The sequence below is a fragment of the Sordaria macrospora genome, chromosome 5 (assembly GCF_033870435.1).
Source record: "Sordaria macrospora chromosome 5, complete sequence".
Classification (NCBI taxonomy): Eukaryota; Fungi; Ascomycota; class Sordariomycetes; order Sordariales; family Sordariaceae; genus Sordaria; species Sordaria macrospora.
This window is the reverse complement of record NC_089375.1, coordinates 3,978,041-4,004,701: the sequence shown is the minus strand read 5'-3', so window position 1 is coordinate 4,004,701 and position 26,661 is coordinate 3,978,041. Positions and strand designations below refer to the sequence as shown.

The following is a 26,661-nucleotide window of genomic DNA, read 5'->3' as shown; positions in this document are numbered from 1 at the left end:
TTTTTTGTGGGTCTTTGGACAATGCGAATCAACGAGTCTTAGGCACTCTCTGCCGGCCGTTGTTCTTCATAAGTGGTGTGTGTGTTGGTCATAAGCACATACGGCCATAGATAGTGGAAAACTGTGAATAGGGTGAACGACCACGAACGAATCCAGTGATAATGGTGATGTTGTATTGAGTGAGGTCTGACTGTGCAAGTCTGGAGGTCCCGGGGAGGAGTGATCTTGCCCTTTTCTTTTGTCCTTTCCTTTGTTCTACGGGTCCCGCCATATACTGGCGGCTCGCCCACTGGGCGATTCGATTAGAGGTGTTGGGCCGCGTTTACGCTACGGGCAACACATGATTTATACTGGCAATAGGCCTCGGGTTGCCCTCAGGCTAAGGGTCTTTTGGTGGACATTTAGGGCACTGCTTTTATCTTTGTACGCGAGATTCACCGATGGGGCACGTCTCATGCCTACGGAAGGCGGAAGTAGACGTTAAAAATAACAACAACAACACCAACAAAAAAAAAAAAGTCTGGAGGTCTAAAAGTAGGAGGTCCCTGTGCGGTGGGGCCATGGCCAGAGGGAGCCATGGCTGGCCACACGTGACACGGGACACCTCCAACAAAAACTCGGGATCCCGTCCACTCTCTCATAGATAAGCCACTAATCGGTAGTTTATGTATAGGAGTCAAAAGGATATTAAATAGGCCTTTTAATTACGTGGTAGGGTCAAGAAACTGAACAACTATCTCTTGTATCTACGGACGGAGGTATAACGGTGAGTGGGGAGCTGGCGCTAAAAAGATTAATATAATTGGGCAGATTACAAGAAAAGTTGACCGTTCTGACACTGCGGCTAGCCTCGTTAACGTTTGCCAAAGCACAATATCCGTGTTACGAACTTAAGCAACGCAGGGACCACCCAAGCCGTCGAGACCCGACCACCCCGCCCAAGATAGACAGTATAACCTCAGAACCAGGGTTGAACCAGAGGGCTCACTACCAGAAGAGGCTCACGGGTGAGCCAATACTATGAGTGAGTAGACACTCGAAGACGCAGGAGTCAAGACAGGCATTCAAGGTATAAAGGGACTGCTGGAGAATTTAGATTGTTAGATAGTTCGACAGTAGTCAACAGATTATTATCACCGAGACTAGTATACGCATCATACTTCTTGTGAACCTTTTGGCTTCACCACACGTGTACTAATAAGTTACCTTCAGCTGTCTCACTTAGGCAGATCAGACTGTGTTTGTCACACTTTCAATCCAAAACAACCGTATCCTAAGTGGAATTTATTACGGTAAATCATTTCTACTTACCCTCTTTTCAAAACATAATTTTAATATAGACCCCTAGCGGTATTGCTTTTATGTTCAAAACTGACTTCGAGCGGGTAATCCTACTGGTAGGAGTTTCTCCGCGAGTTCCTCGATGCCCATGCCCCTCCGACCGTCACCGAACCAGTCGGCCGGAGTGGGTGAAGCACGGAGAGTTATCTCGGGGCAACAACTGCAGCGTCGTCACGGAAGTGAAACTGCAACTGCAACTGATCAGCCGAACACAAGCTCGGCGGTACCCAGATGTAACCCTGCGACGAGCGGGAATGTCTCCGGTACTAACTCCGTCTCCACGTCCCTACAGGTACCGAACCAACCAGGCTGCTGGCCAGTCGAGGGCTCAGAAGACTGGCACAGACTCGTGACCCCCAGACCCGATGATCTTCCTGATTTTGGCAGGACCCAAATGACGGTTACACCATGTTGGAGGGAGCAACCTGGCCCTGATATGACTAATCCGACCGTTAGGTCGGCGATGGCTAACCCTGCGAGCCCTATGACTCAAAGTGTCTCCGGAGGTTCTTCTGTGAACCGGACCCGGACCCGGCCGTCAGCTGGAGGTGGTGCGTATGAGGACGTTGATGGTGATGGGTCTAATAGAAGGGAAGAGGGAGATGAGGATGGGGATGGGGATGAGGATGGGGATGGGGATGAGGATGGGGATGGGGATGAGGATGGGGATGGGGATGAGGATGGGGATGGGGATGAGGATGGGGATGGGGATGATATGTATGCTCAGGATTAGATAGCTGGTGTGGATGTTCTGAGTGAGATGAAGAGTGATAATAGAGAAGTGGCGAGATTCCAGTTGTAGTTGTAACGGAAGGGGATGACCGTGAACTAGTGGTTGCGACATCTGGTCTGGCAGTCTGCGGATGCTGTGCTGGGCTATGTAACACCCAGTTCAGCCGTTTAAAAACATCCAATAACAAGGGCCGCTGGTCTAGTGGTATGATTCTCGCTTAGGGTTCAATCCTGAGCATTCTTGCGAGAGGTCCCGGGTTCAATCCCCGGGTGGCCCCTAATTTTTCGCGGTTTTTCTTGCGCAAAATACTTGTTACCTTTTTTACGTTCTCTCGTTGTTTTCTGTCTTTGTTTTCTGTCTTTGTTTTCATCTGACATGGTATTCCGTAGGCTTCATTCATTCTTTTTCCTTTTAAGGAGCAAGTTGTGTGGGTGATGATAAGCAAGAAGTGCACTTGTGAGAGCCATGCAGAAAAGACATGTGCACGAAAACAACACTGTGAGCGTTAGAATACAATAATAATAAGAACGACTTGTGAAACGGACATGGAAGATCTTCGAAATCAGAATCTGATTTCAATGCAATCTGGATATTAATGCTTGCACCTCGCTTGCCTCTCTTCAGGTCACATATTTTCATACCTTCTCTGTCCATGTCATGGGGCTAGTGCCCGTGGCTGAAATGCCTGGCAATCTTGCCAGGCGAGTGCTCCACTCTCGCGGCAGGCAACACTCTTTAAGACAGCCAGCCAGACTGCCCAAAGGGCGTCCTTTTCTCCCCTTCTCTCTTCGTAGAACCTTATCGATTCTTTTCGCCAGCATCTGTGTCAACTATGCTGTACCCCTTACATTAGGTTCTACCGCCTATCAGAGAGAGAGCAGTAGTGGACAAGACGGATTTCACTTCATTCAGAGACGGAGCCAGCAGCTTAAAGCGCGGCATTGCGGCATTCTGAGAGAGCAGTAACGGACAAGACGGACTTCACCTCATTCGGAGACGGAGCCAGCAGCTTAGAGCGCGGCGTTGCGGCATTTTTAGTCAGTATGGTCGGACTTACCAAAATGGACCTCGACGAATTCGAGGAGTTCCACGATTCCCAAGGTGGCGGCGAACAACCAGAAGGAGACAGCAGTACCCCCAGCGACGGCCTTGTGAAAGGGCTCTTGAAGGCGCATCACTCCGCGATCGTGTTAAGTCCCTTCTCTTTAACTCCAATCCACCCCCTGTCCTTGCCCCGCGACTGGACTTCAGTCCCGCAGCCCAAGCTCCCACAATCGGAGCTCCCAGCGGAAATGCGGCCTCGGCCGCTACAGGTGCCTCTGCTGATTCAGGCCAAGACACCTCATACAGACGAAAGCCACTTACACTTCCCATATGGGATGGACAACCTCATACCTTTCAATTCTACTATAACAAACTTATCAAAACATACAATGCCGACATCAAGGCAGGAGTACGCACCGACCGAGAAGCGGCATGGATTGAGATTCTTGACACCTTTCCGCTCGACAAAAAGCAGCAGTTAAAAGGCTTTTGGACCGCCAAAACCGCTAGCGGTGACGACGACCCGGTGGCCCTTCTCGATCAGATTCGCATCATTTTCGGTGCCTACCAGACGCGCGACTCCGTTCTCGACAAGCTCTTCACAGTCTCGCTCTCGGATGACTACCGCACCTGTGTAGCCCAGTTACAGTACCATGCGGCGAAGTATGAGCAGGCTAGTGAGTTCAAGGAGGATCACCACAAGTACCTCCGCGGCCAGAGGAATCGGAGCCGCTCCTCGAATAATTATTACCTTCCAGCATTGAGCGTTGGTAACACTCAGGAGCCGCAATCCTAGCCTCAGTCAACCTCTTCTTCCATATCGGCCCCGGTAGATGCTGATGGTGACACCATTATGGGGTCGACTCGCGTTGGAAGAGGTCGTGGCAGTCGAAGGCGAGGCGGTTTAAACCCGGCCACCTATTCCTCTAAGCGCGCCAAGTGGGTCTCGGAAAAAGAACGGCAGAAAAGTCGAGACAATAACCTTTGCCTTCGATGCGGTGCCTCTGGCCATGTAGGCTCTTGCCCATACCCGCCCGCGGTTCCCTCCTCCCACAATGTCCGCACCCAGGCTACCGCCATTGAGGTCCCTCCGCTCTTGGAAGAGGAGGATGAGAGCTCCGCTTCCGAGCAGGGAAAAGAATAGCTCCGGTGCGACGTCGGGCCACGGAGCAAACAGATGTACTGAGCAAGGTGGAAGAGTTCAAGTCAAAATCGCAGTTGGAGATAGAGCCTACGCTAATTCAACTCGTTGTTAACAACCGTGACTTGTTCCACGTCCTTGTTGATGAGGGTTGCCAGTGCTATGCCGCGATCAGCGAGAAAGTTGTCGAAGATTTGAAATCCCATCGTTCCCATCAAGTCTCGCCGCGTTAAAGGACCCTCCGCTGCAACGGAGGCGGCCACAATAACCGACAATGCACGCCATATACTGTAAAGGAGGATGATACTTGCGTGAGCATTGCCGATTCCGTTGATACAACCTGGAACAGACTGGTATCATGGAATCCTGAACTGGGAGTCAACTGTGACAACCTCCAAGACTATGTGAGCCATGTTATCTGCAAGTCCAACCCCGGAGGTGGATGGGTTGATCTCAATCCTGAACCTACTGAGAGTGCAAGCGCTACCATGTAAGTATTCTTTCCCCGGGCCTGCCACTTGGGTTTCTGAATTCCTTTCTTTTTTTCTATTTCTCTTTTCTTTTTGGGTTCACCGCACCATCTAACCATACACGCTGCAACAGCACAGAAATAGACACCAGAAACTGGACCCCGTTCGGCACCGCGGATTTACCTGCCGAGACCGCCACAGCCACCATGACCAGCAACTCGACCACGGCTCGGCCTAGCATGATGCCCATTGCTAACGGCACCTTGATGGATTGCGCCCACTATCTCAACCCGCCACTCCTGCTCAATTCCATTACCCGAAACACGTCAACCCGATGTTCCGATATTGCGCGTGCATATGGCGTGAGTGTCAGCGATCTTATCGAGTGGAATCCCACACTAGAAGGCACCAGCGAAGCCTCGTGTGAAGTCACCACAGACTACCGCTACTGCGTGCAACACTATCTGCAGGAAGAAGAACAAGCTACCAAGTATTGCATTTGCAAGGAACTCGCGACGCCGGGGTACACGTGCAGTCAGTTTTCCGGAACTCAGGGAATTGATATGGCCGAGTTTGTGGCGTGGAATCCTAGTGTGGGACCCGACTGCGGAAACTACACAGCAGGTAAGTGTATCTTTGGTCCGTTCTTGTGGGTGGTCGTGCAGTGTGTGTGCTAACCTTGTTGATTTTTTCGTCACGATACAGGAACTGAATACTGCGTGGCCGTCTGGAGATACCGCCAGCCAGGTATCATTTCCAACTGCAACAAATTCGTCATGCCCAACACGACCAATTGGATCAAAAAACCGTGCGAAATCATCGAGACGAACTTTGGTCTCAGCCATGCCCGCTTTGTGGCTTGGAATCCCAAAGTGTATCAAAACTGTGCGTCTTGTCATTTTTTGTTCCCCTTCTCCTTCTCATCTGACCTGCACGCATGCCGCATCTTTCAGTTTCTAACATTTGCCATCTTCCTTTTTTTTCAACTACAGGCACCGGTCTCTACCCAGACTACGAATACTGCGTTTCTATCCCCAACTACCGACCAACTTACAGCACTGTTGCAACAACCGCGCGTGTTACTCAGGCTGCTGTTGCTGACTTTAGAGTTGCTGATGCTGCCAATGCTGACGATGCGGACTTGTCGTCGTCTGTCATCACTGCGAGCGTTGTTGTCACACGGACATCTGCCTACACTCCTGGGTTTGAAGTTCAATAGAACCTCAATGCTTGACATCAACCCAACCTCGCCATACAATGCCAGCCTTGCCTCGGCCAGACTATTCGGCCAATAGGCACGGCTTACCCGAACCCCTCAACGCCACCAGGCTAAACGAGCCAACCCCAGAACTGCTGTCGGCGCTAAACATCATCACAAAGCCACCTTATCATCACAGGAGCAATCACGGCCAACTAAGCAGAAGCAGAGCGCCCGGGCAAAGGCCGGCGCCAGAAGGAAGAAGGAGAATGGATGAAGGCATTCAGAAAGATCCACATGTATACAGGTCGCTAGATAAATGCCTTGGAGCCTCAGGCGACAAGGACCGGTACGTACCCCAGTACGTACCGTTTCTCTTTGGCATAAGAAGGCCTTGAAGCCCAGCCTTCCCCTGGAGGTTGAGAGGATCAACAAGGCCTTCGAGACCAAAGTAGTTTATCAGCTGAATTGAACTACTGTTCCAAGCCCAGAATACTCCCCTTGTCACAGATATACAGTATAATTGGGCTATCACTTTGAGATGCTACGTTTCTTTCCAACCATATACTATCCAATTATTTTACAACAAACCCACTTTCTCTAGGGTGCACCAAACTAAATTAGAGTGTTGGGCCGCGTTTACGCTATGGGCAACACATGATTTACACTGGCAATAGGCCTCGGTTTGCCCTCGGATTAATGGTTTTGGTGGACAGTTAGGACATTGGTCTTAATTCTGTATGCTAGACTCACCGGTGCGGCACGTCTCATGCCCTACGGGAGGCGGAAGTAGACGTTAAAAATAACAACAACAACAACAACAACAACAACAACAACAACAACAACAACAACAACAACAACAACAACAACAACAACAACAACAACAACAACAACAACAACAAGAGCATGGCCAACCTGGCGTCGACGTTTTGGAACCAAGGCCGGTGGGAGGAGGCCGAGAAGCTGGAGGTGCAGGTGATGGAGACTCGCAAGGCGAAGCTTGGGGCCGATCATCCCGACACGCTGACGAGCATGGCCAACCTTGCTGTCACGTGGAATAGTCAAGATCGACATGAAGATGCCCTAGCATTAATGCAAGACTGTATTGAGGCTTAGCAGCGAGTCCTTGGGCCTGAGCACTCATACACGCTGTCGTCCTTGGCTACTGTGTCGGAATGGAGTAGCTAAGCTCATCTTAATTATTGCTGTATAGTGTAATCTCAAGGCCTCTCTTCGGTTACATGTAAAGCTATCGTAAAAGTGTCTACTGGGGGACCGCTATAACAAAGGCACCCGAACATTTAAGGTTATCACTCAAAGCACTTAGTAATATTGTCCTTCCAAATCTAGGAGTCGGCTATCGAGTAAGCCGCCCAAGAAGCTTGAGCGAAGCTGTTGGCGTCATAGGTCGGGAGAAATTTAACGATGTTATTAACTATTTCGACTGGAAAAAGGTTGAAGAAGGAAGGCATAGTAATAATAATGAATAAGTAAGTTGGACAGACTTTAATAGTAATGTGCTGGTATTCTCAAGTGTAGAATAGTACGACTAGTGCCGCGGACAAACAGTTCGCCGCCACGGACAATCTATTCCCCGACGGAGTATTACGTCCGAATGCCCTCAGCGCTAGGCCATGATAACCGGGCCTCGAGTTTCAATGGAAAGCAGCCTGAACCAACCAAGAAGGATCAGACCGGCTAAGACGGCTCAGAAGGAAACACTGTCAGCAAGGATGGCCTAAAAGGACGCCTTGTGGCCTTGACAGGCCGGAAGGACCTTGCATGTATTGATCAGAAGGATGGTCTGGATTTGTATAAGAAGGCCTGGGAACTCAACCCTCGTCTTGAAGGTTGAAAGGATTCAACAAGGCCTTCGAGACCAAAGTAGTTTATTAGCTGAATTGAACTACTGCTCCAAGCCCAGATCACTGCTCTTGTCACACTGATGCACTTCCGAAAGTCGCATGCCACCCCCAAATTCCCTGAGCTTTTATGCGGCATTCGGGTCCTGTTCTGCCATGATGTCGGAATCTTATTTAGCGGTAGTTCCGCAAAACTTGGCAAATCCCACACTCCCCCACCACCTCCCATCTATCCAACTGCGGGTCATATACGGAATAACCCGGGACAATCGCGTCTGTAGCAGTTATATCTGTAATTTATCTTTCCTCGTAACAGCGGCGAGGGGTTTGGTAGAGGCCGTAGCCACCTGGGCAGCAGTTGCCGGTGCTGCAGAACCTGTATTTGATGCCGTATTTGCACATTTTGAATTTTTGTGCTTTTTGGCGGTTTGGTTTGGTTCTGGGGGTTTCTGTTGAATGGGGTGTTAGTGCTTCCTAGACGCTTGTGGTAATGTGGAGCTTGGGTTTGTTATGGTGGGAGTGTCTTACTGGTTTGTGTGTACTGCTGAGGCTTTTTGGAGGTTTGGATCTCTTCTTGCTTGTCTGCTTGTTGGGTTGTCTGGTGGAGGAAGGTGAACTGGTAGAATGAAGGGGTTAGTTATATCTCCCGAAGGTGAATTCATCGAGAATATTGTAACGAGCTTGGATGGCTTCATCTGGACATGGGCAATCCCATGAATTTTCCTTGGATCTATAGTGAACTCGGTTTTCCCCGTGAAGTGTCAAGATTCACTCCTGAAGAGAATAGAATACCGGAACTGATCAGCAACCGCGGAGTGTAAACCAGTTCATCTTGTTCGATCTCTTCAGCAAGCTCCTTCTCTTACGTTTCTTGTTCACTTACACTATACCGACTTTCAAGGAGTTCAGACTGAGGACTTTTCAGATGATTCCCAATCTTAAGATCGAGTTACCAAACCCTGCCTCCTAGCCCTCCCTTCACCTATTGACGCCCCCTCCCTTCTACCGCAGAGGTTAATTCACCCCGCGCAAAACAGACACTTTCGTCCTGATTGCCTTCCAGGCCCCCATGTTGCCAGTCGTGACATCCAGCCACACCATGCCTGTTTCCATGCCATGCCCAATGACTAAGAACTCCAAACATATGCCGTCCCAAACACCAACAAGCCCAAATCGAATCATAGGTAAACCCAAGACCTTCGTATCATCATTAAAACGGTCGTTCCCCCGCCGACCCAGGTCCATACAACGGCACCTTTTTTGGGGTCGGCGTGCTCGGCTCTATTTCCCTCTCATACGCAGCCTCAACCCTCCCCTCGTTCCCCTGTTCCCCATGTTGTTCCAATAACTTATCCCCCTCTCTGGCGTCCTCCTCCAACGGAACAACGGCCCACCTCCCCAAGGGCCTATCGACAACTCCCCACAAATCGGCCGGCACATAATCGCCCACCTCCAACCGGAAATGTTCTCTCTCCCTCCTGTCCGCCTCCACCAGCTTGTCCACCTGCTCCCTCACCTTCCTCCATATACTATCAATCTTGCCCTCAACCGCTCTCCGTCGTTCCACTTCGAGCAGTAAGCCACCGTAAGCATTCAGAAAGCCTTCGTAGAACTTCTTGAGCTCTTCCATCTTTGTCACGTTCTCGTCAATTGTCTCCTTCTCGTCCTCCCATCTTTGCACGAACTCGGCCTCAGCGGCGACATACGAGGACGCCCGGGCACCGATCTCCTCGAGGAGAGAGAAGCAGGTAAGCGTAGCTGCGTGGGAGGCCCGACTGGCGGAGAAGAGCGAATGGAGGGATGTATGGTCCATTTCCATTTGCTGCAGCACGTTGTGAATATCGGCAACCACGTCATCCACCTCGGCGGCATCGCGCATCACGACGTGTAGTAGTTCCTGGCGCTCGAAAGGGTCCATGGGTTCGAAAGCTGACGGGCCTGACTCGGACTCTTGGGCGGAGATAACGCCTGATATGGACACTGGGACCTGGTCCTCGTCTGACGTGACTTCTGCTGCGCGACGACGGGCTAAAGCGGCCCCGCCTTCGGTGGTGCGCACGGCTGTGACGCACATGTCGAAGTGCCGAGCCAAAGAGGAGAGGTGTTCGGCCATTAGGTGAGAGCCCTCGGACAAGGCGGAGAGCAGGTTGGATATCGATCGCTGGTCGGGGGGATACCCCTCGGCGGTTGTGGTTGGGTTGGAGAGAGAGGCGGCGGCGGCCATGGCATCGGTGAGGGTGCGTGAGTCGGTATCGAAGCGGAGGAGATCGCCGTCGAACGAGGTCTTGGCTGCTGAAAGCTCGTGGATGCTCTGCTTCAGCGCGTCGCGTACCTGCTCTACAATCTTGGGGTCGACGAAGTCCAACAGGCACTTGGGCTCTTCGCCCGGCTGGCGGAAAACGTTCTCAACTGTGGTCTTGCGCAGAACTTGGATGATTTTTTCGAGTCGGTCGTCGGCGGTGTCGAGGGTGCGGATGATGTGCTTGAAATCACGAGTGCCCTTATCATAGGCGCGCGCCATGCCACGACGCACTTAGTGGAGAATGTGAAGCTCTTGGAGAATGCCGTGGCGCAGGAAGGCGGTCTGCGCCGAGAGGATGACGGATTCTTGGTGCATCTGGCGCGCAGAGGTAGCGAGGTCGTTGGCGCGCAGGACGAGGGTCATGGAGGAGAGGGACTGTTTGGCGGCCAGGAGGTGTTTGACGAGGACTTCAACGGGGACGTCGTCGGCGTTGAACTCGGACGAGTCAGCCTCGTCCTGAGGCTCGAGGCCTGGTAACCCGGGTGGTAGTGCTGGGGCAGCGGCGGCATCGTGAAGGGATGTTCGTGAAGGCCGTCTGGGTTGAGGGTTGTCGTCGGGCGAGAGGGTTGGTGGGCTGGGCAAGTGGGAATGGAAACTCGCCATTGTGACTCGCTTCTCGGTCTGGTGTCTTTGTGACAGTCAGTGCATGTTTGGTATCGACTCGCTGACCCGCAGGAGGATCGGATTGTAAAACACGTTAGGATATGAAGAAGAGGAGATGGAGATTGGTGATGGAGAAGGTCTGTCTGGTCAGTGCTCTCTGCCTTGTTGTGGAATCGGAATGGCACACGTGCATGCCCTGTCACCCAGACAACGCGCCGCGTCATGTCAGCTCTTCCGTTGCGGGGGAATGGCCCACTGTAACCACAGCTGATGCCTGATGGTCATGTCATCTCCAAACTTGGATTCGAACAACAACAACAACAACAAATAAACCTCGCGACAAGAAACCGTTAAAGAGAAAGGTAGGTAGCTATCTCTCGTCCTCTTGGGATACTTTTGCTAACTCGAGGTATGCTTAGCATTGCCAGCTCGGCCGCTTCCAGTCTCGTCTGTGACAATGGCACCCGCGACCGCAGACCTCTCGCCAATCTGGCAGTCCTTCCCTGTGGAGCTTGTGCAACGAGTTCTTCATGAGTTCGTCACTCCTCATCTCTCGAACATTGACTCGGACCCGTTTTATCCCTGGATGAACCTCCGCCAGCTGAATCATCAGCAGAGGCGGCGGATCGATGCTGTATACCGACAGCTCTTACTCCCCATGTTGTACCTGTACCGTGATGTAGAGTTTTGCCCTGCTTCAAACCGTCCTGAGATAACACATATCAGGGAGGGGCGGTTTCATCGGCGCTGGGTGGGGGACAAAGATGAAGGCTATGATTCCACCAACGGCACAATAACCTTGTGTCTGACCAGATCTTCCTGTTATCTACATATGGAGGACGGTCATGACATGCATCATGACATGCATCCGAACTTTGATGCTTCAAAGGGGTGGAATAAATATGTTAACAGCTTCCCACCCGGTGGGCTTTACGTCAACCCAGACCCCTACTACCGATTCGGTCTGAAGTTGATCTATAAGTCTCGTTGGTATTCGGGTGATGGTATCACCTGCTTGGAGGGGAAGATACCGGCCAGCTATGTCCCTGACGTCCAAGATGATTCCGACGATGACTCCATCAAGGTCAGCTGGAGCCAACTCATTGGCGCCGTGATTCGGGCATGGAAGAAACGTGTTATTAGGGATGCGCGGATGGATAATCAATGGTATATCCCCCGGGAGCGCCTTGAGGATCTCGATGTACCCATTGTTTGATGGCCAAATTGCGGTCTGTTCCCCCACTCTACGACATAGTGTAACGCTTGAGGGGGCGAGGGCCTTCAGGGAAACGTCCATGGAAGCGTCGTTGGATCGCGTGGCTACACGGTTCAACGCGGTCCAACACCTTGACGTTTTGTTGACGGAATGGGAGAGACGATGCAGGAGGTTGGGGGATGCCTACTGGACACTAGGTGAAGGTTGGCTGGAAGGCAGTCAGGATGCAGTCAGTCGTGTTATTTCAACTATTAGGTAGGGCCCGCCATCGAACTGCTCGACACTTGATTCTTTTTGGCCTCCATCTCAAGACGCAGTCGTATCTCTGATACCTTGCGTGCTCCTGCAAATTTCGCCACGTCAGCCATTGCCGGACCACCGAGTCTGACTTCTTCCTCCCAGTCTTTTGCTACCATGTCTTTTAACATGTCCGTTGCGGTTTGGACTTGTACTTCCTTTGCCATGCGAGTCAGTTTTTGTTCTTCCTCCTTCCTCTTTTTCTCTTCTTCTTTCCTCCTTTTCTCCTTCTCCTCCTTCTTTTTCTTTTCCTTCTCCTCTCTTCTTTCCTCCCTCTCCTTCCTTTCTTTCTTTACCTTTACCATATCCTCTTCCAACATCCTCTCCTTCCACGCCATGTCTTCTTCATCCCTCTTCCTCTCCATATCCAACGCCATCCTCCTCAACCCCTCACTCACCGGCCCCATTCCCAACCCACTCTCCCCCATCCTTTCCACCCCCGTGCCCATCTCGACCTTCACCCCCCCTCCCGCCGCCCTCGCCCTATCCCGCGCCTCCAAAACCTTGTTAACATGCCTAAACTCATCCACATCCATTCCACTCCCATTTCCCGTCTCCTCCACCCCCTCTCTTATCAGTCCCAAACCCGCCATCCTATTTCCTCCACTTCCACTTCCACCCCCACCTCTCATCCTCTCCTCCCACTCCTCCTTCTCCTTCTTCTCCCTCTCTCTCTCCAACTGTTTTCTCTTCTCCTCCTCCTTTTCCTGCCTTCTTTTCTTTCTCGCCAGATCCTCCTCCATCTCCTTTTTGTGTCTAGCACACCTCCCCGTGTGCTTGATCTGCGTCCATGTGTTGGCGGGCAGCTCGATGGGACAGATCTCGGGTTCGCCGGTGCGGGTGAGGTTGCGTTTGCGGGCGACGGGGCAGAAGTAGAGGTCGTTTCGGGAGTCGGTCGATTCGTTGGGGCAGTTGGGGACGATGCAGTTACGCCGGCCGGAGCGGCGGCAGCCGCAGGGGAGGTGTTGCATTTTGTAATATTTGGTGCTGCGTGGGGGGACTTACTAATAGTCAGTAGATAGAGAGTGGAGGATTGAAGGTGAAAAGTTGTGGGTATGGCGAAACGAATGGAGGACAGCGGTCGTAAGGCGAAGGAGTGACATGTTGATCAGATTAAATAGCGCTATTGGTTTCCATCCTGTGCTGTTTACCAGTCGTCACCTGTGGTGATCTGATGGTGAGATGATTCGGAAAACAAACCAAACCTCCAAACACCAAGCTTGTAAAGACTGAAGTCCTCAAAACATCGAACCGCTTCCACAAATTTTGCCAAACATTCCCAGCCCCATGATCACAAATTCTAATGAGTGTCCAGCATACCTTACCCACACATGCTCATCCCCATCACCAATACTTCAAGTTGATGGTCATCGTTTTGAGGTCGTTGAGGGCAGCATCCTTTGTTAAGTCGTCCCAGTCGTCATTGCGTGCCAGGCTGTCCTGTTCGTCATCATCCTCGTCGTCCTCACTGTCATCGTCGTCCTTGTCTTCGTCGTCCGACTCTTCCCTATCTACATACGCAACCTCTTCCAAATCATGATCAACTTCTGCAGGCGGCAGGTCCTCATTCGGCGGCAGTTTGACACTGCTCGGATCAAGGTATCCAGGCGTCCCTCTCAGCGTCGTGTTTTTCCTGTCACAAAATTGTCAGCATCATCACCAACCAGACCCTAGCAATAGCGGGAAGCTTGATGTTTTCAAGGTGTGTGAAGCACACAGCATCCAAAGCCCAAACGAAGAAAAATAATACTCACAAACAAACATCCCCACTCCCCTTCACTTTTCCTTTCACAAGTTCCCTCCAAAAATCCTCACACTCCTTTATCACCCCCTCCGCATACTTTCTGTCCATCCACCGTCCCTCCATCGCATACTTATTAGCCTTCCTCCCCTCCGGTACTCCATACCATCTAAACCAATCCCTCGTCGCCTCCAGCAGCCCGGGACACTCCCTCTTCACATCCCAAATATCCTCCAGTCGTTCCGCAAGTTTATCCCTAACATCCACCACAAGAACCTTCCAATCCGTCTCCCCCTCATCTATCAGTCCCAGAATCCCGAGAACCTTAACCCTCTTCACCTCCCCTGTGTATGCTATTCGGCTACCAATCTCGCATGCATCAATGGGATCATTATCTCCCTTTGCGCCGCCGGTGTCGGGATGACGATAATGCGGAGATTCCCACGTCTGTGGCAAGGCGCCGTAGTTCCAGATGTAACCCTTGTAGGGGAACAGGTTGTGGACGAAGCGCGGTTTGGAGGGGGAGGAGGAGAGGGTGTCTTGGGTTATGGGGTTTAGGGGCAGGGAGCGGGAGATTTCGAATTTGGCTTGGGTCCAGCGGGGGATTTCGACGATCATGTTGTAGATTTTTTGGCCGTATGCGGTGTGGGAGTGGATGAGGGGGATGTCGTGGAAGGGGGATATGGGGATTGGGGGACAGCCTGGGGACTTGGACTTGCGGAGGAAGTGGATTTTGTGGGAGGTGGTAAAGGGTTGGCCGGATTTGGTGAGGGTGTATTCGCAGTCACTGTCTTCGTCATGGCTGAGGTCATTGTCTTTGGGCTTGTCATGGTGTTTACCACCGTGTTGATGAGGCAATGGGGTTTGGTGGAGGAAAGCCATTTTGGTTTGACCAGGCATTCAAACTGCCGTGACTTGTTGTCTGGTTGACGGAGTGTTTGTTTTGAGATTGTTTACATTGAGAGATGCCGGCTGGAGGAGTGGAGGTGAGGTTGTGGTTGAGGTTAGAAGAAGGTTGTGAGCTGGTCCTTGTTGGTTTACGTCATAGACCTCGCTTGGCTTGCGAATCCCGTCCCCCATTGTTTCACTGCGATTAGTGGTTACAGCGGTCTGAAATTGCCCAATGACCGCTGTTCTTTAGGTGTCCTATCAGAACCCCCAGATACGGCTCACGATGTAACTTGTTGTTTCAACCACCAATTACTTCAGACTGTCATCGCTTAATCATATTCGGCGATATCTGATCAGAACTCTGGAATCGGACACTCTTCCCATTGATAATGAAGATCATCAAGTTATCAAACTGTTAGCTTTTGCTCACGGATCAACAAATTCGAGTGGCTGACCTGAATATACCCAGGCTCTACAATGCTGCCAAGGATCCTCGTTTGGTTAAACCATCGTTTTTCTTCCACGATACTTGATGGTGATCGAACAACTTGAGCTTCGCCAATCACAGACAGGGCTTGTACGATGTGATGGTATACGATACTCATATTTGGACCAAAAGCCTAAGCAATGCCAATAACTCCTACAGTCCGGTGATATCCTCCCTAGCACCGAAATCATCCGCTATCATCAGTCCTCATCCTGTCTCTCCCATTCTACCTCTCCCTTAAAAGGATCAGAAAAAACTTCGATCCGCAACCTCTTCAGCTACACAGCGTTTGGGGCTGCCCTTTACAGCATCAAGGGCGAAACCTCACTGTCGACCCTTTCGTTGCACTGGTGATAATCGAAGACGAACTCTGTCGGCGGTTAGCTTTGAACAAACCAGGATCTGACATTACTTACCTGTGGTGTGTTTCCAGCCATTGGAGCATACGAATTGGCGTTCGCCCCGTCCCAGCAGAACTCTGAAAAGATAAGGATCAGGACAGTAACGAGGGTCTAGCAGTTATCTCACCATTGCACCTCAGGAGAGAGGTGTAAGGACCGTAACTTGGAACTCTGGACGTCCCTTCTATTCTCTGCAACACATGCGGCGGAATGCGGCTGAGGGGTGATTTTGTTGATTGTGGTGGTGATGGACTAGACATTCTGAAAGGTATTTTGAGTTATTGTGGAGTAGTTGTAGTGGTGGAGGAAGCAGCGGAAATCGCGTGGCTCTGATTATTGATATCTGCTTGTTTGATTCTCTCGTTAGACAACATTGGGACTATTTCAATTTATATAGTCCACCGTCGTTCACGACAACACCGCAAGGTGCTACCGATGGTTATGACGACTTCGCAGCATCGTCAGCCGGAGGATAGATGGAGATTCGACATTTCCTGCTTCCCAAATCTTGAAGGCCATGACAGAAGAGACATCTCAACCATCAAAAGGCCTCGTGAGCGATAATCTCTTCGGTGTAAGTTCAAAATCGACCCATTCCGTTCTTCGTTCTCGGGTATGTTTCCTGATTGTTGTCCGCGACATCAATCAAATTGGCACAGAGCTGTGGTGTTGGAGCGCCGGCCACGTGGGCAAGACAGCAGCCCAGCACGGTATCTCTCAATATTGGCGTCTCGAAAAGGTACGACTATGACGGAAGGGATCTATGAAGGCTGCTTATGGCGGTCGCGTGTCCGGGGTGATCTACCGGAGCGGGGAGCTGGTGGTGAAGATGCGAACCAGAGGACGCCTTAAACGGCCTTGGACTACTGGAAGTATCCCCGTGTCCCCAGGTAGAAACTGGCGAGGCAGAATCACAGGCGAACCATTTCCATGTCGACAATCCAATGCGGCTCTGACAGGTCTAGACCATTCTATGAACCCGCCGAGTTGAAATGTTGACGATATAAAAAATGTCGTCCGTTAGTGACGTAGATGGTACTGGAGGGAGGAAGATCGACGGTCAGGGGTCCCGTTAGGTCGGGTTCAGGGTCCTGCTTGGATCTCACTTCAGGGGATGCGGCCCGTGGGGACACCAATTCGGCGGCATGGTCCCCTAAAACGCTTCGCGATGGCACGCTGCATGTCAGCACAAAATGTTCTGCAAGAGGGAGGTTGTGATTGGGCGGAAAAGATGCTTATCTGGCCGGCAGTACCCGAAAAGGGTCTTTCAGCTCCCCGTGACCCAGATATCCCAGGCTGCAATTGACGATCAGAGGGCTTCCTTCGAAGGCGTCGTCTGTTGGGCCGTCAAAGTTCCTCGCAATCAGGGAAGTGACGAGAAAAGTCGAACCATTATGGCGTAGATGGGGATTCAAAAAGAATCGCAGCCTTCCTTCGGCTGTAGATGCGGTGCCATTTCTGGACTGCCTATGGGCTGAGGGATGCCATTTCCATATCGCCGCGATGTCGTTAAACTAGACGCGACTGGGGAACGGAAGTTCAGAAGGAGCGGCAGAAGAGAGTCGCGTGATGACAGTGCCTTGGGCGCCCTAGAGGCATGCTCGATTTGAATATGACGTGCCCATCATCTGGGGTGTTGGCGATTGCGTATTTCTGCGGATCTGGCCATTGCCGCGTTGATTGGATCGGCATCGCGACATTGCTAAGAGGTACCTTAGCTGACTGGGGAAAAGGTCCAGGACTCCAATGACAGAAGGAGAGCCAAGGGGTTGCGCAAAGGGGGAAAGGGAAGATGGTGCTTGAGTTATCGCAGTGTCTTGTCGTCGGCGTTCCTCACTCCTTCCAATCACATGCACCACCCCTCATTTTCCTTCCTCACTCCGCACCTTCCCTTCCAAAATTCGAGTCTTTGCAACTCGACAGAGTTTTCAAGCACGCGCCCGAAATGACACAAAGCGCTGAGAGCCTGGAATCAGGAAGGTGCTCGACATTAGCCTTTCAAGACCGATGAAGGAACAACTGCCGTGACTACCTACATTTGGCCATGATCACGAGAGAGGGGAGTGGGTATGACAAGTGGAAGTGTCAAAAAGCCTGTCGGGCTCTTGATTCTGTCCAGGACGGAAAAGTCACTTGCTAGATTCCGGCTTCAACAACTGAGCACAACACAACTATGGCATTACTTCAGTGCCGACAATTTGTTTTCAGATATTCTGTCACAACCACCTTGTGCGATTCGACCAACTCCAGAGCTCTCAGCAACATCCACACATATTTGGCGACCCCAGTCCGTTATGGCTCGCCAGGTAATCGAACTGTACCAGCAATGCATCAACTGGGTTTTATCGACGAGAATCGAGGCTTTTGGGAGGAACAACCGCAATGGCCATGTCGATGATGGCTCCTCTTCCAAGTAACCTTTATCTAGCTTCGATCCGACTTCCTGCCTATACATCATTACGCAAACATGACACCCTGTTCCGCAGAAATATCGAGGTACTTAGTATATCATGCTGTTCTGCCGCTATGCCCACATCAAAATGCCGCTTAAGCCCTTGCTTCTCTCCTAATGTGTTCCAATCCGCTAACATTTCTAGTCCTCAGTGTCTCGCTTTTATCTCGCGGAGTGCAACGGCAACGATAACAAGGCTGATGACACTGGAAGCAACTACAAGCCTGCGGCTATAGGACACAAACTGGACATCAAAACTGTTAAAGAAGTCCTGTGGTGGATCCTGCTGTTTGTCATAATGGCCGTGAGCATGAGGCAAAGGTAAATCATACGGATAGGATAGGCTTGAAAATGGTTGGATGGATGGATGATGGTGGAACAATTTTCTTTTGTATACAGAAATTTATAATCAGCAATGTTTTTAATTTTAAACTTTGGAAGCTTCCAAGTCTGGGACGATCACAACAGAATTCCATACGGGTCAAAACCATGTTCGAATAAAATGTTTAGCTGATCCGCTCCATGTCTTTCTAACGTCAAAAAATAATATGCCAACATATACAAAGCCACACGAAACGCCAGCTATGTATGAGCCAAACAAGCAAAGCAAACCTATCCAGAACCGTTTTAGAACGCTCCAAATGCACATCAATCACAAATACTTGTACTCATGTCATGTTCAACCCCTCTCTCATCATAACAAATCCTAAGCTATCCCGTTCCCATTCAACCCATTCAACCCATTCAACCTATTCAACCCATTTACCCCCTCCATCGCATCTCCATTGACACCTCCATCCCCACCCCCCTCCGTTGCCTCCCCCATCGCAACATCCGGATCGACCTCCGTCCCCAAATCCCTCTCCTCCAAAAACCTCCTCCCCACCAGCTCACTCGGCAAATACTCCTGCCTCACCCTCCCATCCTTATAATTCGGCGGATACTTATACTCAGCTCCATACCCCATCTCCCGCATCAATCTGGTGGGCGCATTCCTCAAATGCAACGGAACCGGCAGGCTCGCCACGCCCGGTTCCCTCAGCGCTGAGAAAGCGTTATTCAGCGCTCTATACGCCCTCGTACTCTTCGGTGCTAAACACAACGCGACGGTGCAATGAGCTAAGGGAATACGAGCTTCAGGCATGCCGATTTGTTGCGTTGCGGTGTATGTGGCTGTTGCTAATGGTAGTAAGGCATTGTCGGCGAGACCGACGTCTTCGGATGCTACTACTACCAGGCGCCGGGCTATGAAGAGCGGGTCTTCGCCTGATTGGAGCATGCGCGCTAAATAGTAGAGCGCGGCATCGGCGTCGGAGCCGCGGATGGATTTGTGGAAGGCGGAGATGGTGTCGTAGTGCTGGTCGGAGGCGCGGTCGTAGACGAGGGTTTTGGTGAGGGCGAGTTTGATGGATTCTTTTGTTAGGGGTTCTTGGTCGGGATTTGATGGGGGGTTGGTGGTTAGGGATAAAGTGAGTTCTAGGAGGTTTAAAGCGGTGCGAGCGTCGCCGTCAGCAAAGGCGCAGAGGTAGGAGAGGAGCTCGTCGTCTATTAGTGGTGAGAGGGGCAGGTGTTGTTCTGTTATTTCTTGTTTTAGAGCGCGGAGTAAGATGCGGTGGAGGTCGTCGCGGGATAAAGGTTGGAGAGTGAAGGTTCGACATCTGGAAAGCAAGGCGGGGACGACTTTGAAGCTTGGGTTTTCCGTCGTGGCGCCGATGAGCGTGATTGTCCCTGCCTCGACTGGTTTCAGGAAAATGTCTTGTTGCGCCTTAGTGAAGCGGTGGATCTCGTCGCAGAAGATGATGGTTCTACGGCCCATGAGTTGGAGCTCGTTAAATGCTTCGTTGAAGTACTTCTTGCACTCGGCCACGCCCGAGCTGGTTGCGTTCAGCTCGATGAAGCGGCTGCCTGTTCGTTGGGCAATGCAGCGCGCTATGGTCGTTTTGCCGGTTCCCGAACCACCCCAAAGGATCATGGAAGGAACACGGTCGGTTTCGATTAGCGAGCGTAACACGCCGTTGGGCCCGACTAGGTCTTGGCCGAAGACGTCGTCGAGAGAGCCGGGGCGCATGCGTTCTGCTAGGGGAGCGGATCGGTTGTTCGTTTTTGTGCGCTTTAGTGGCGGTTGGACCGGCGGGCTGGGTTGTGCTTCTCCTCCTCCTCCTCCTCCTCCTCCTCCTCCTGCTGCTGCTGCTGCTCCTCCAGCATTTCCGTTCTGTTGTGGTGTCTCCCCATTTCCATTCACCCCGTTCCCATTTTTATTCCTCACCGCGGCGTCTACCGAAGGTGAATCCAATCCCGGCCCATCATCAAACCTCCTCTTGCTTCCCGTCCTCGGTGTTTGCGCTCCAGCAGTAGTCGGGGCAGCACTGCCATGAGCTGGTATTGGTGTTGAAGCAATGGGAATCTTTGACCCCGCCAGTCGTTTCGCAGGAGTCTGGAAGAAGTCGGCGGCTGTTCGTTTCTTTTGGTTTGAACTTGGTGGAAAGTTTTCGTTGTTATTCTGAGTACTTTGTCCTCCACTACTTTGGGGGTGCGCTTGATGGGTGTTGGCGCTGAAGCTGTCGCCGGCACCGGTCTCGAGGAACGACTGGCATCCGGAGTCGATGTGGCTGTTGATCTTGTCGAGGCCCTTGACGGCCTGGTTACAGATCGGACAAGTGACCGCCATGGCGTCGCATAAGCCAATCTGTGGGTTGAGAGCAAAGCAGGAGCAAAAGTTGATATTCCGAATGTCGCACAACGGTGATTTTCCAAGAGGCCAGCTCAGAGTAAACAAAAATGGATTGTCGGGGGAGAAATTGGAGATGACGGAAGACGCGTTTGTAAGGCGTAAATTGATTTTCAAACGCGTTAACAGCTGATGTCCCTGCCGCTGTCGCCCAGGAGACTACTCTATGCGGATAGGAGCATGTGGGGTAACTCCCGCTGGACCGTTGGCAGTTGACAGGTGCCCGCATTTGAGCCGCACTAACAGAAGCCGCGGGAAGACATGATTAATCAGCCATCAAAAACCAACAGGATGCGTCATGGACAGCATTGCGGCAAAGGTAAGGCATGTGCAGGTAGTGTTAACAAGCGGAAGGAAGCGAACATCGGATGGAACATTTTATGCGTGCAAAGATCTTAAATGACATGATATGAACCTCTCCATTTCTCTCCGTTGTCTAAATGGTGGTGCTACAAGAAGTAAAGAAGAAATTATACAACTACCAAGTATGAAACGCCCTTTATAGACCCATCCGTATCTGAATGACCAGAATGGTGTAATAAGAAACAAGAAAAGGGAATAATGCTCCCTACCCAAACGCCAATAACCATGCTTTCGCCGAAAAGAAAAGCCCATGCGCGCGAGCGCTGACAAATGACGCAAAAAGACTCTCAAAGCCACGACTCTTCGATCCGTCGTTAAATGCGCTAAAGGCCCACTGCAGTGAAGACCGTTGCTCTCTCTGAAGTCATGTTCGTGTCGTGACAGACCAGGTGAAAGGCGGCTTCGGCATCCACGGCTCGCCCCAGCTTAACCGAGATTCAATCTCATCCGAACATCCCCTCTATACCATGAACGACTCTCCACAACCACATTGCTCCTCTGTTTTGATCCGTTAGCCATTGTCTCCCTCAACCCACACTCACGACCCGGGGAAAAGGGGGAACACTCACTGATATTAGGATTCCTAAAAACAAACCTCTGACTGAGCTTATCCTCCACCCAGTCCATCTCGCTGCCAATAATGCTAAACAGCGCCTTGCTGTCAATCAGCACCTTGACGCCGTCCTGTTCCACCGTCTCGTCAAAGGCGCCCGCCTTGTCCACGTACTCCAGGTGGTACGCCAAACCGCTGCACCCCCTGTTGCGCACGCCGACCTTAATCAGCTTCGGGTCCGGCTGGTCCAGCATGGCGCGCAGGTGCTCAACGGCCGCGGGCGTGAGCTTCATGGCGGCCTTGCGAGGGGCGCGCAGGCGGGAGGCGCGGGGCGCGGGCTTGGAGGGTGTTGGTTGTGTGGGCGCGGATGCTTGCGCGGTGGCGGCTTTGGTGGGTTCTTGTTGCTTGTTGGGGACGGCAGGGGTAGGTTGAGTGGGAGATGAGATTGATGATGTAGTTGATGGTGATGACGTTTGCGCAAAGTTGGCGTTGTTTAGTTGTTGTGGCGACGCAATCTTGTGAGGTCTGGTCTCGTGTACCCGCGGCATAGGCGGCTGGACGGGGAAAGCCATGGAGTCATTCCCGGAGCGCGGCGGCGATGGCGGATGTGAGGGGAGAGTGTAGGACTGGAAAGCGGTGACGGCGGGTGAAGGCGTCGTGCTGAATTGGCAGCGCTGAGCATGAGCGACGGCGTTGAGCGTCCTCCTCGAAAGGATCCTTTGCGCGTTCATCTTGAGTGTGTATGGTGTTGCTGTCCTTGTGTGATGGTGACGGTGTATCGCAGACAGGAAGGCCGGCGATAGTATGGCGGCAGCGGTGGATGTATGAAGATGCACAGAGGAAGAAAGGGGAATTGCAGTAGCAGAGGTCAGAATCATAGGGCTGTGACAAGACCAGGATTCGGTTGTTGAGTGTCCAGTTGGAAAAAGACGGGGCAATTCTCTTCGACAGCGGGATGGGTGATTGTTGCTTGGCGGGAATTCGATTGCGAAGAACAGTTGGGGTCAGTCAACTGAAGTCAGCCGAGCAAAGCAAACTGGAGGGTACGTATGACATGATGGCAATCCAACTTGGCAACCCTCGGAGCCGCCCGGTAACCGACCCAGCCAATCAGCATTCGTTCATTAGGAATCCCTTTGAAATTCTGACTATCTCGAACGATCCACACCTTCCGTAACCCACGAGGGGATCCACTTGTTCCGTGGGATCCATCCACTCACAACCATCGGATTTGCCGTCTTCGTCTCGACTTTCTGGAAGTCGCATCTTTCTCAGGCCACCCGCTTCTCTCATTCCATGTCTTTTGCATGTTGGACCCTGACATTCCCAGCCCAGCCCTGACAGGAAGCGGGAGCTGACAATGACATGCACCTGAAAGGCAAGGTAAGGCAGAGTGGTGTACCTTGATGGGCAGGTCCCTGGCCTCAATCTGCCAGGGGAAACAAGGGGAGCATCGAAGGAGAGGGCAAATGCGCCTCATCTGGTTGGTCGCCTTATCCCTTTTCAGCCCTGGAGTCTTCCCCCTTGAGGATGGATCCTTTGTTTACTTTGAGTCTCGATTCGGTCAAGTCGGGGGTCGCCGATAAGGACGGGCTGGGTCCATCGTGCTCAGGGGCAATGACATCACCCTTCTGGACTCAGCTCAGCTGTGTTCCCCTCCAGGCCTCTCCACAGGTTGAGAGCTGCTGAGCTGGAGCTGAACTTCTTCAATGTCTCCATCACGATCGTACCATGTTCTACCCGCATCGGGCTCATGAGGGTTCAACAGCATAACCCGCAAAGTAGATCATCAAACAACACAATCTATCCCATCTATCGCTAACAGACACCGACAAATCAACAAAACGCCTTTTCCTTCTCAAGTCGAGTCTCATTAGTTATACATCCATCCATCACCAGCCATAATCCCCTCCACTCATTACCACCCTACGTAGTTGGCTATTGCCCACCAACCAACCCCCTAACATCCCCCACCGCCTCCCTCGCCATCTTCTTCAACAACCCCCTCTCATCCGCCTCCCTAAACCTCTCCCAACTATCCAGCCCTTCCTTCGCCTGAATACTCAGCGTCTCATACCCCTGCTTGATAACCTCAGCAACCTGCACGCTCGTCAACTTTTCTTTACTGGCTCCCGAGGCAAGCATGTCCTTATAATGCGTCGACACGTTGACGAGGGTATCAATGCTATTACTCTGTCTCTTTTTGAGGTTGTAAACATCGCGGAACTTGACGAGGACGTCGCCCATCTCAACGATCTTGTAGAACAAGTCGTCGTAGGCTGCTGCTGTCGGAAGGAAAGATTCCCCTGACGAGAGGCCGAGGGCGAGGGTGTTGACTACTAGATCGAGTAAAGTCTCAAGTTGACCTGGTTGGCTGTTGACTGACAAAGTCTTGAGGTCCGAAGCGTAGGTCGTCAGGAAGCGGATTAGGGATAACAGAGAGCGGAAGAGTTCGTGCCAGTGGTACTCGAGGCGTGTGCGCGAGCGGGACATGTAGCTTATTAGGCGGAGGAGGATGCCGACACATAGGGTGTAGAGGCCGACGTCGAGGCGGCGGCGGAGGTTGTGGTTGACGGCGTCGATCATGGTGTCGAGGACGGCGGTAGCGAGGACGCGGTCGCCGGGTACGTGCGGGAGGTAGGGGGAGCGTTGCCGGCAGAGACGGACGGGATGTTTGTGCTCGGGTTCGAAGCTACAGAGACGTTTGCAGAGGATCGGGTCTTCGATTAGGAGGCGGATGATCATCAGGTTGAGGTGGCTGTAGAGGGTGGTGCGTTGTGACAGGTAGGCGTGTTGGAGCATGTAGGAGGTAAGGGAGAGGAAGCTGGAGAAGGGCGGTTCGTCGCCTTTGGCTAGTGGTGGGAGGGTGACCAGGTTATGGCAGAAGAGCTTATTGGCGTGGGTAAAGTCGTAGGTTGCTAGGAGAACAGCCGCTTCTTTGTCGGGTCTGCTGCTCGTTAGTCCTTGTCCCCTCCTCAACTCCCAGGTTGATTAGTGACTTACAGCGCCGCAAACATCCTCTTTTGAGTTTCCGCATCATACACCGGCTTCTTGTGTTTATTCAACCTCACCAACCCAATCATACTCAGCGTGCCCGCTATCGACCATCCTTCTGGCAGATCCTCTTGTACCGCAACATATTGCCCTCGTAGCGTCAAACACGCCTGTCCCACGGCTCTGATGATCTTCTGTATCGTCTGCTCGTTGACAAAGTCGTTCAACCGCATCTGGTACGGATTTTGGAACTCGAACTTGTTGTAATTAGCAAGAAGTCCCACCAGCGTGAACGGCAGGACAACATCTTGCGTCGTCTCGGTGTCTTGTATAAGCTATTGTTTTCGGTCGTCAGCATTTGCCCTCTCTTCTTCTTTCTTCCGTCTCCCATTTCTCTTCTTTCCACCGGCACCAACCCAGACCACTCAAAACCAAGACTCACCTTCATCAGCGCAGGAAACATATCTCTCTGAATGAAATAACTCCCCAACCCGGTCCCCCACGCCCCCGCCGTAACAGCCATCGCCACCTCCACCGCCTTTCTTCGCACCTCTATACTTGTCGTTGTCGTCGTCGCTCCATGGCTACCACCACCTCTTACAATCCCATCCAGTGCCCCGACAAACTCCCCAAACACCGTATCAACACTATCCAGTCCCGCAAGCACCTCAATGATATCCGAGCTCGGATTGGTGTATTTCTTCCCTAACACGATGACCAAAAACACCGATAGTGTGTCAAGCGCATTCGCTTGTTTGTTTTGAGCTTGGGTCGGACTCCGACTGTGTGAACTAGAAGCAGAAGAACCAGGTCTGGCGGTGCCGGTGGTGGCAGGTTTGAGCGCGGCTACGGCCCTGGAAAATAACTCGCGGGTTTGCGAGGAGTACAGATGAAGTAGATCGGAGGCGGGGATGGGATCGAGGATCTGCCGGAGGGCTGGGCGGGAGGGTTTGAGAATGAAGAATTCGGTCCAGAAACCTTCTGACTGAGTGTGGTGGTCGAGGTATTCTTCGTCTTGGTCGTGGTCCTGTTAGTGAGGTTCTCGTGGTTAGTAACTTGGTGGGGGATTCGTTATGTGTGGTGTTGCTTGTGTTGCCCGCGGCGCATGTGATCGAAATGGAGTGCGGAAGGGAAGAAAAGTTGACGAGACGACGGTAATGTTAACTAACCTATCGCGCAATTGACGTTAGCTTCTCTCCTTTCCTCTAATCAATTACAAGAAAACACAAGCTGAAACGTACCTTAAACAACTCCTGATAAAGCTGGACAATCTTGGCCTGGAACGCCTCCGGCCGAGGCTGTTGCGTAAGGGGGGATTGCTCCATCCCGTTTCCGTTCTTTGCTTTGCTTTGCGCTGTGCTGGACTCGCAATTGTTCGTTCGCTCGGTTCGCGGTCCGTACTAGTAACCGTAACCGTGGCCGGTTAGTGTCGAGAATGCGTAAAGTAAGTAGGGAGGACGTCAAGCAAGGAAAAGGATTGGGTTAGGTTAGGTTAGGTGTTCGCGAAACAAGGAGGGGATGACGATGATAAGCTGTTGTTTAGCGACCGATAACTGAACTGAACACAGTGATGCCGCGCGCGGTGCTGCCCAGCCTGTGGCTGGTCGTTCCGGCAGCGGCAATGGAAATGAGAACCTCCCTGGCTGGGCGCAAAAGGTGGGTCACCCATCCAATGGCCTTGCTCCACAGTGTTCAGTATACTGTGTCTCCCATTTCAGCTCAGGCCCCTTTTACGATAGGGCTGAATGCTTTTCAGTTCAGTTCCCGATCCAGTTCCCAAGAACACCCGAACCCAAAAACAGAATCACCCCAACCCAACCCAACGCCGGCAGTTTGACAATTCT

General features: G+C 51.9%; 9 protein-coding genes and 1 non-coding gene across 10 annotated transcripts; 4 read left to right on the top strand and 6 right to left on the bottom strand.

The window, feature by feature from the left end:
- Positions 1–2,261: 2,261 nt before the first annotated feature.
- On the top strand, positions 2,262–2,351 carry SMAC4_13859. The gene is given in 2 exon segments: positions 2,262–2,297; positions 2,316–2,351. It is a non-coding gene; the product is annotated as a tRNA-Pro (tRNA).
- Positions 2,352–3,135: 784 nt separating this feature from the next.
- SMAC4_09735 (uncharacterized protein) lies at positions 3,136–4,430 on the top strand (the record flags this gene model as incomplete). Its single annotated transcript, XM_003342449.2, has 2 exons — positions 3,136–3,268; positions 3,334–4,430. The coding sequence occupies 2 exons, from the start codon at positions 3,136–3,138 to the stop codon at positions 3,912–3,914; spliced, it is 714 nt and encodes a 237-aa protein (XP_003342497.1). The 3' UTR covers positions 3,915–4,430.
- Positions 4,431–4,467: 37 nt separating this feature from the next.
- Positions 4,468–6,024, top strand: SMAC4_10047 (uncharacterized protein; the record flags this gene model as incomplete). The annotated part of the gene is made up of 2 exons (XM_066091034.1): positions 4,468–5,378; positions 5,463–6,024. The coding sequence occupies exons 1-2, from the start codon at positions 4,936–4,938 to the stop codon at positions 6,022–6,024; spliced, it is 1,005 nt and encodes a 334-aa protein (XP_065947305.1). The 5' UTR covers positions 4,468–4,935.
- Positions 6,025–8,999: 2,975 nt separating this feature from the next.
- On the bottom strand, positions 9,000–10,797 carry SMAC4_08109 (uncharacterized protein; the record flags this gene model as incomplete). The annotated part of the gene is made up of 2 exons (XM_003344130.2): positions 10,392–10,797; positions 9,000–10,289 (listed from the first exon to the last, which is right to left on the bottom strand). Exons 1-2 carry the CDS (start codon positions 10,692–10,694, stop codon positions 9,000–9,002), a joined length of 1,593 nt encoding a protein of 530 aa, XP_003344178.1. The 5' UTR covers positions 10,695–10,797.
- Positions 10,798–10,985: 188 nt separating this feature from the next.
- SMAC4_08110 (uncharacterized protein) lies at positions 10,986–11,910 on the top strand (the record flags this gene model as incomplete). The annotated part of the gene is made up of 2 exons (XM_003344131.2): positions 10,986–11,056; positions 11,114–11,910. Exon 2 carries the CDS (start codon positions 11,152–11,154, stop codon positions 11,908–11,910), a length of 759 nt encoding a protein of 252 aa, XP_003344179.1. The 5' UTR covers positions 10,986–11,056; positions 11,114–11,151.
- A 251-nt stretch (positions 11,911–12,161) lies between these two features.
- SMAC4_08111 (uncharacterized protein) lies at positions 12,162–13,178 on the bottom strand (the record flags this gene model as incomplete). The annotated part of the gene is made up of 1 exon (XM_003344132.2): positions 12,162–13,178. One exon carries the CDS (start codon positions 13,176–13,178, stop codon positions 12,162–12,164), a length of 1,017 nt encoding a protein of 338 aa, XP_003344180.2.
- A 373-nt stretch (positions 13,179–13,551) lies between these two features.
- SMAC4_08112 (uncharacterized protein) lies at positions 13,552–15,116 on the bottom strand (the record flags this gene model as incomplete). Its single annotated transcript, XM_024655220.2, has 2 exons — positions 13,962–15,116; positions 13,552–13,840 (listed from the first exon to the last, which is right to left on the bottom strand). The coding sequence occupies exons 1-2, from the start codon at positions 14,846–14,848 to the stop codon at positions 13,552–13,554; spliced, it is 1,176 nt and encodes a 391-aa protein (XP_024511131.2). The 5' UTR covers positions 14,849–15,116.
- Positions 15,117–18,885: 3,769 nt separating this feature from the next.
- Positions 18,886–20,847, bottom strand: SMAC4_12877 (uncharacterized protein; the record flags this gene model as incomplete). The annotated part of the gene is made up of 1 exon (XM_066091128.1): positions 18,886–20,847. The coding sequence occupies one exon, from the start codon at positions 20,845–20,847 to the stop codon at positions 18,886–18,888; it is 1,962 nt and encodes a 653-aa protein (XP_065947304.1).
- Positions 20,848–21,249: 402 nt separating this feature from the next.
- Positions 21,250–22,701, bottom strand: SMAC4_08113 (uncharacterized protein; the record flags this gene model as incomplete). Its single annotated transcript, XM_003344134.2, has 2 exons — positions 21,250–21,768; positions 21,840–22,701. 2 exons carry the CDS (start codon positions 22,699–22,701, stop codon positions 21,731–21,733), a joined length of 900 nt encoding a protein of 299 aa, XP_003344182.2. The 3' UTR covers positions 21,250–21,730.
- Positions 22,702–23,104: 403 nt separating this feature from the next.
- SMAC4_08114 (uncharacterized protein) lies at positions 23,105–26,467 on the bottom strand. Its single transcript, XM_003344135.2, has 4 exons — positions 26,059–26,467; positions 25,260–25,844; positions 24,827–25,152; positions 23,105–24,770 (listed from the first exon to the last, which is right to left on the bottom strand). The coding sequence occupies exons 1-4, from the start codon at positions 26,140–26,142 to the stop codon at positions 23,762–23,764; spliced, it is 2,004 nt and encodes a 667-aa protein (XP_003344183.1). The 5' UTR covers positions 26,143–26,467; the 3' UTR covers positions 23,105–23,761.
- Between the last annotated feature and the right edge of the window lie 194 nt (positions 26,468–26,661).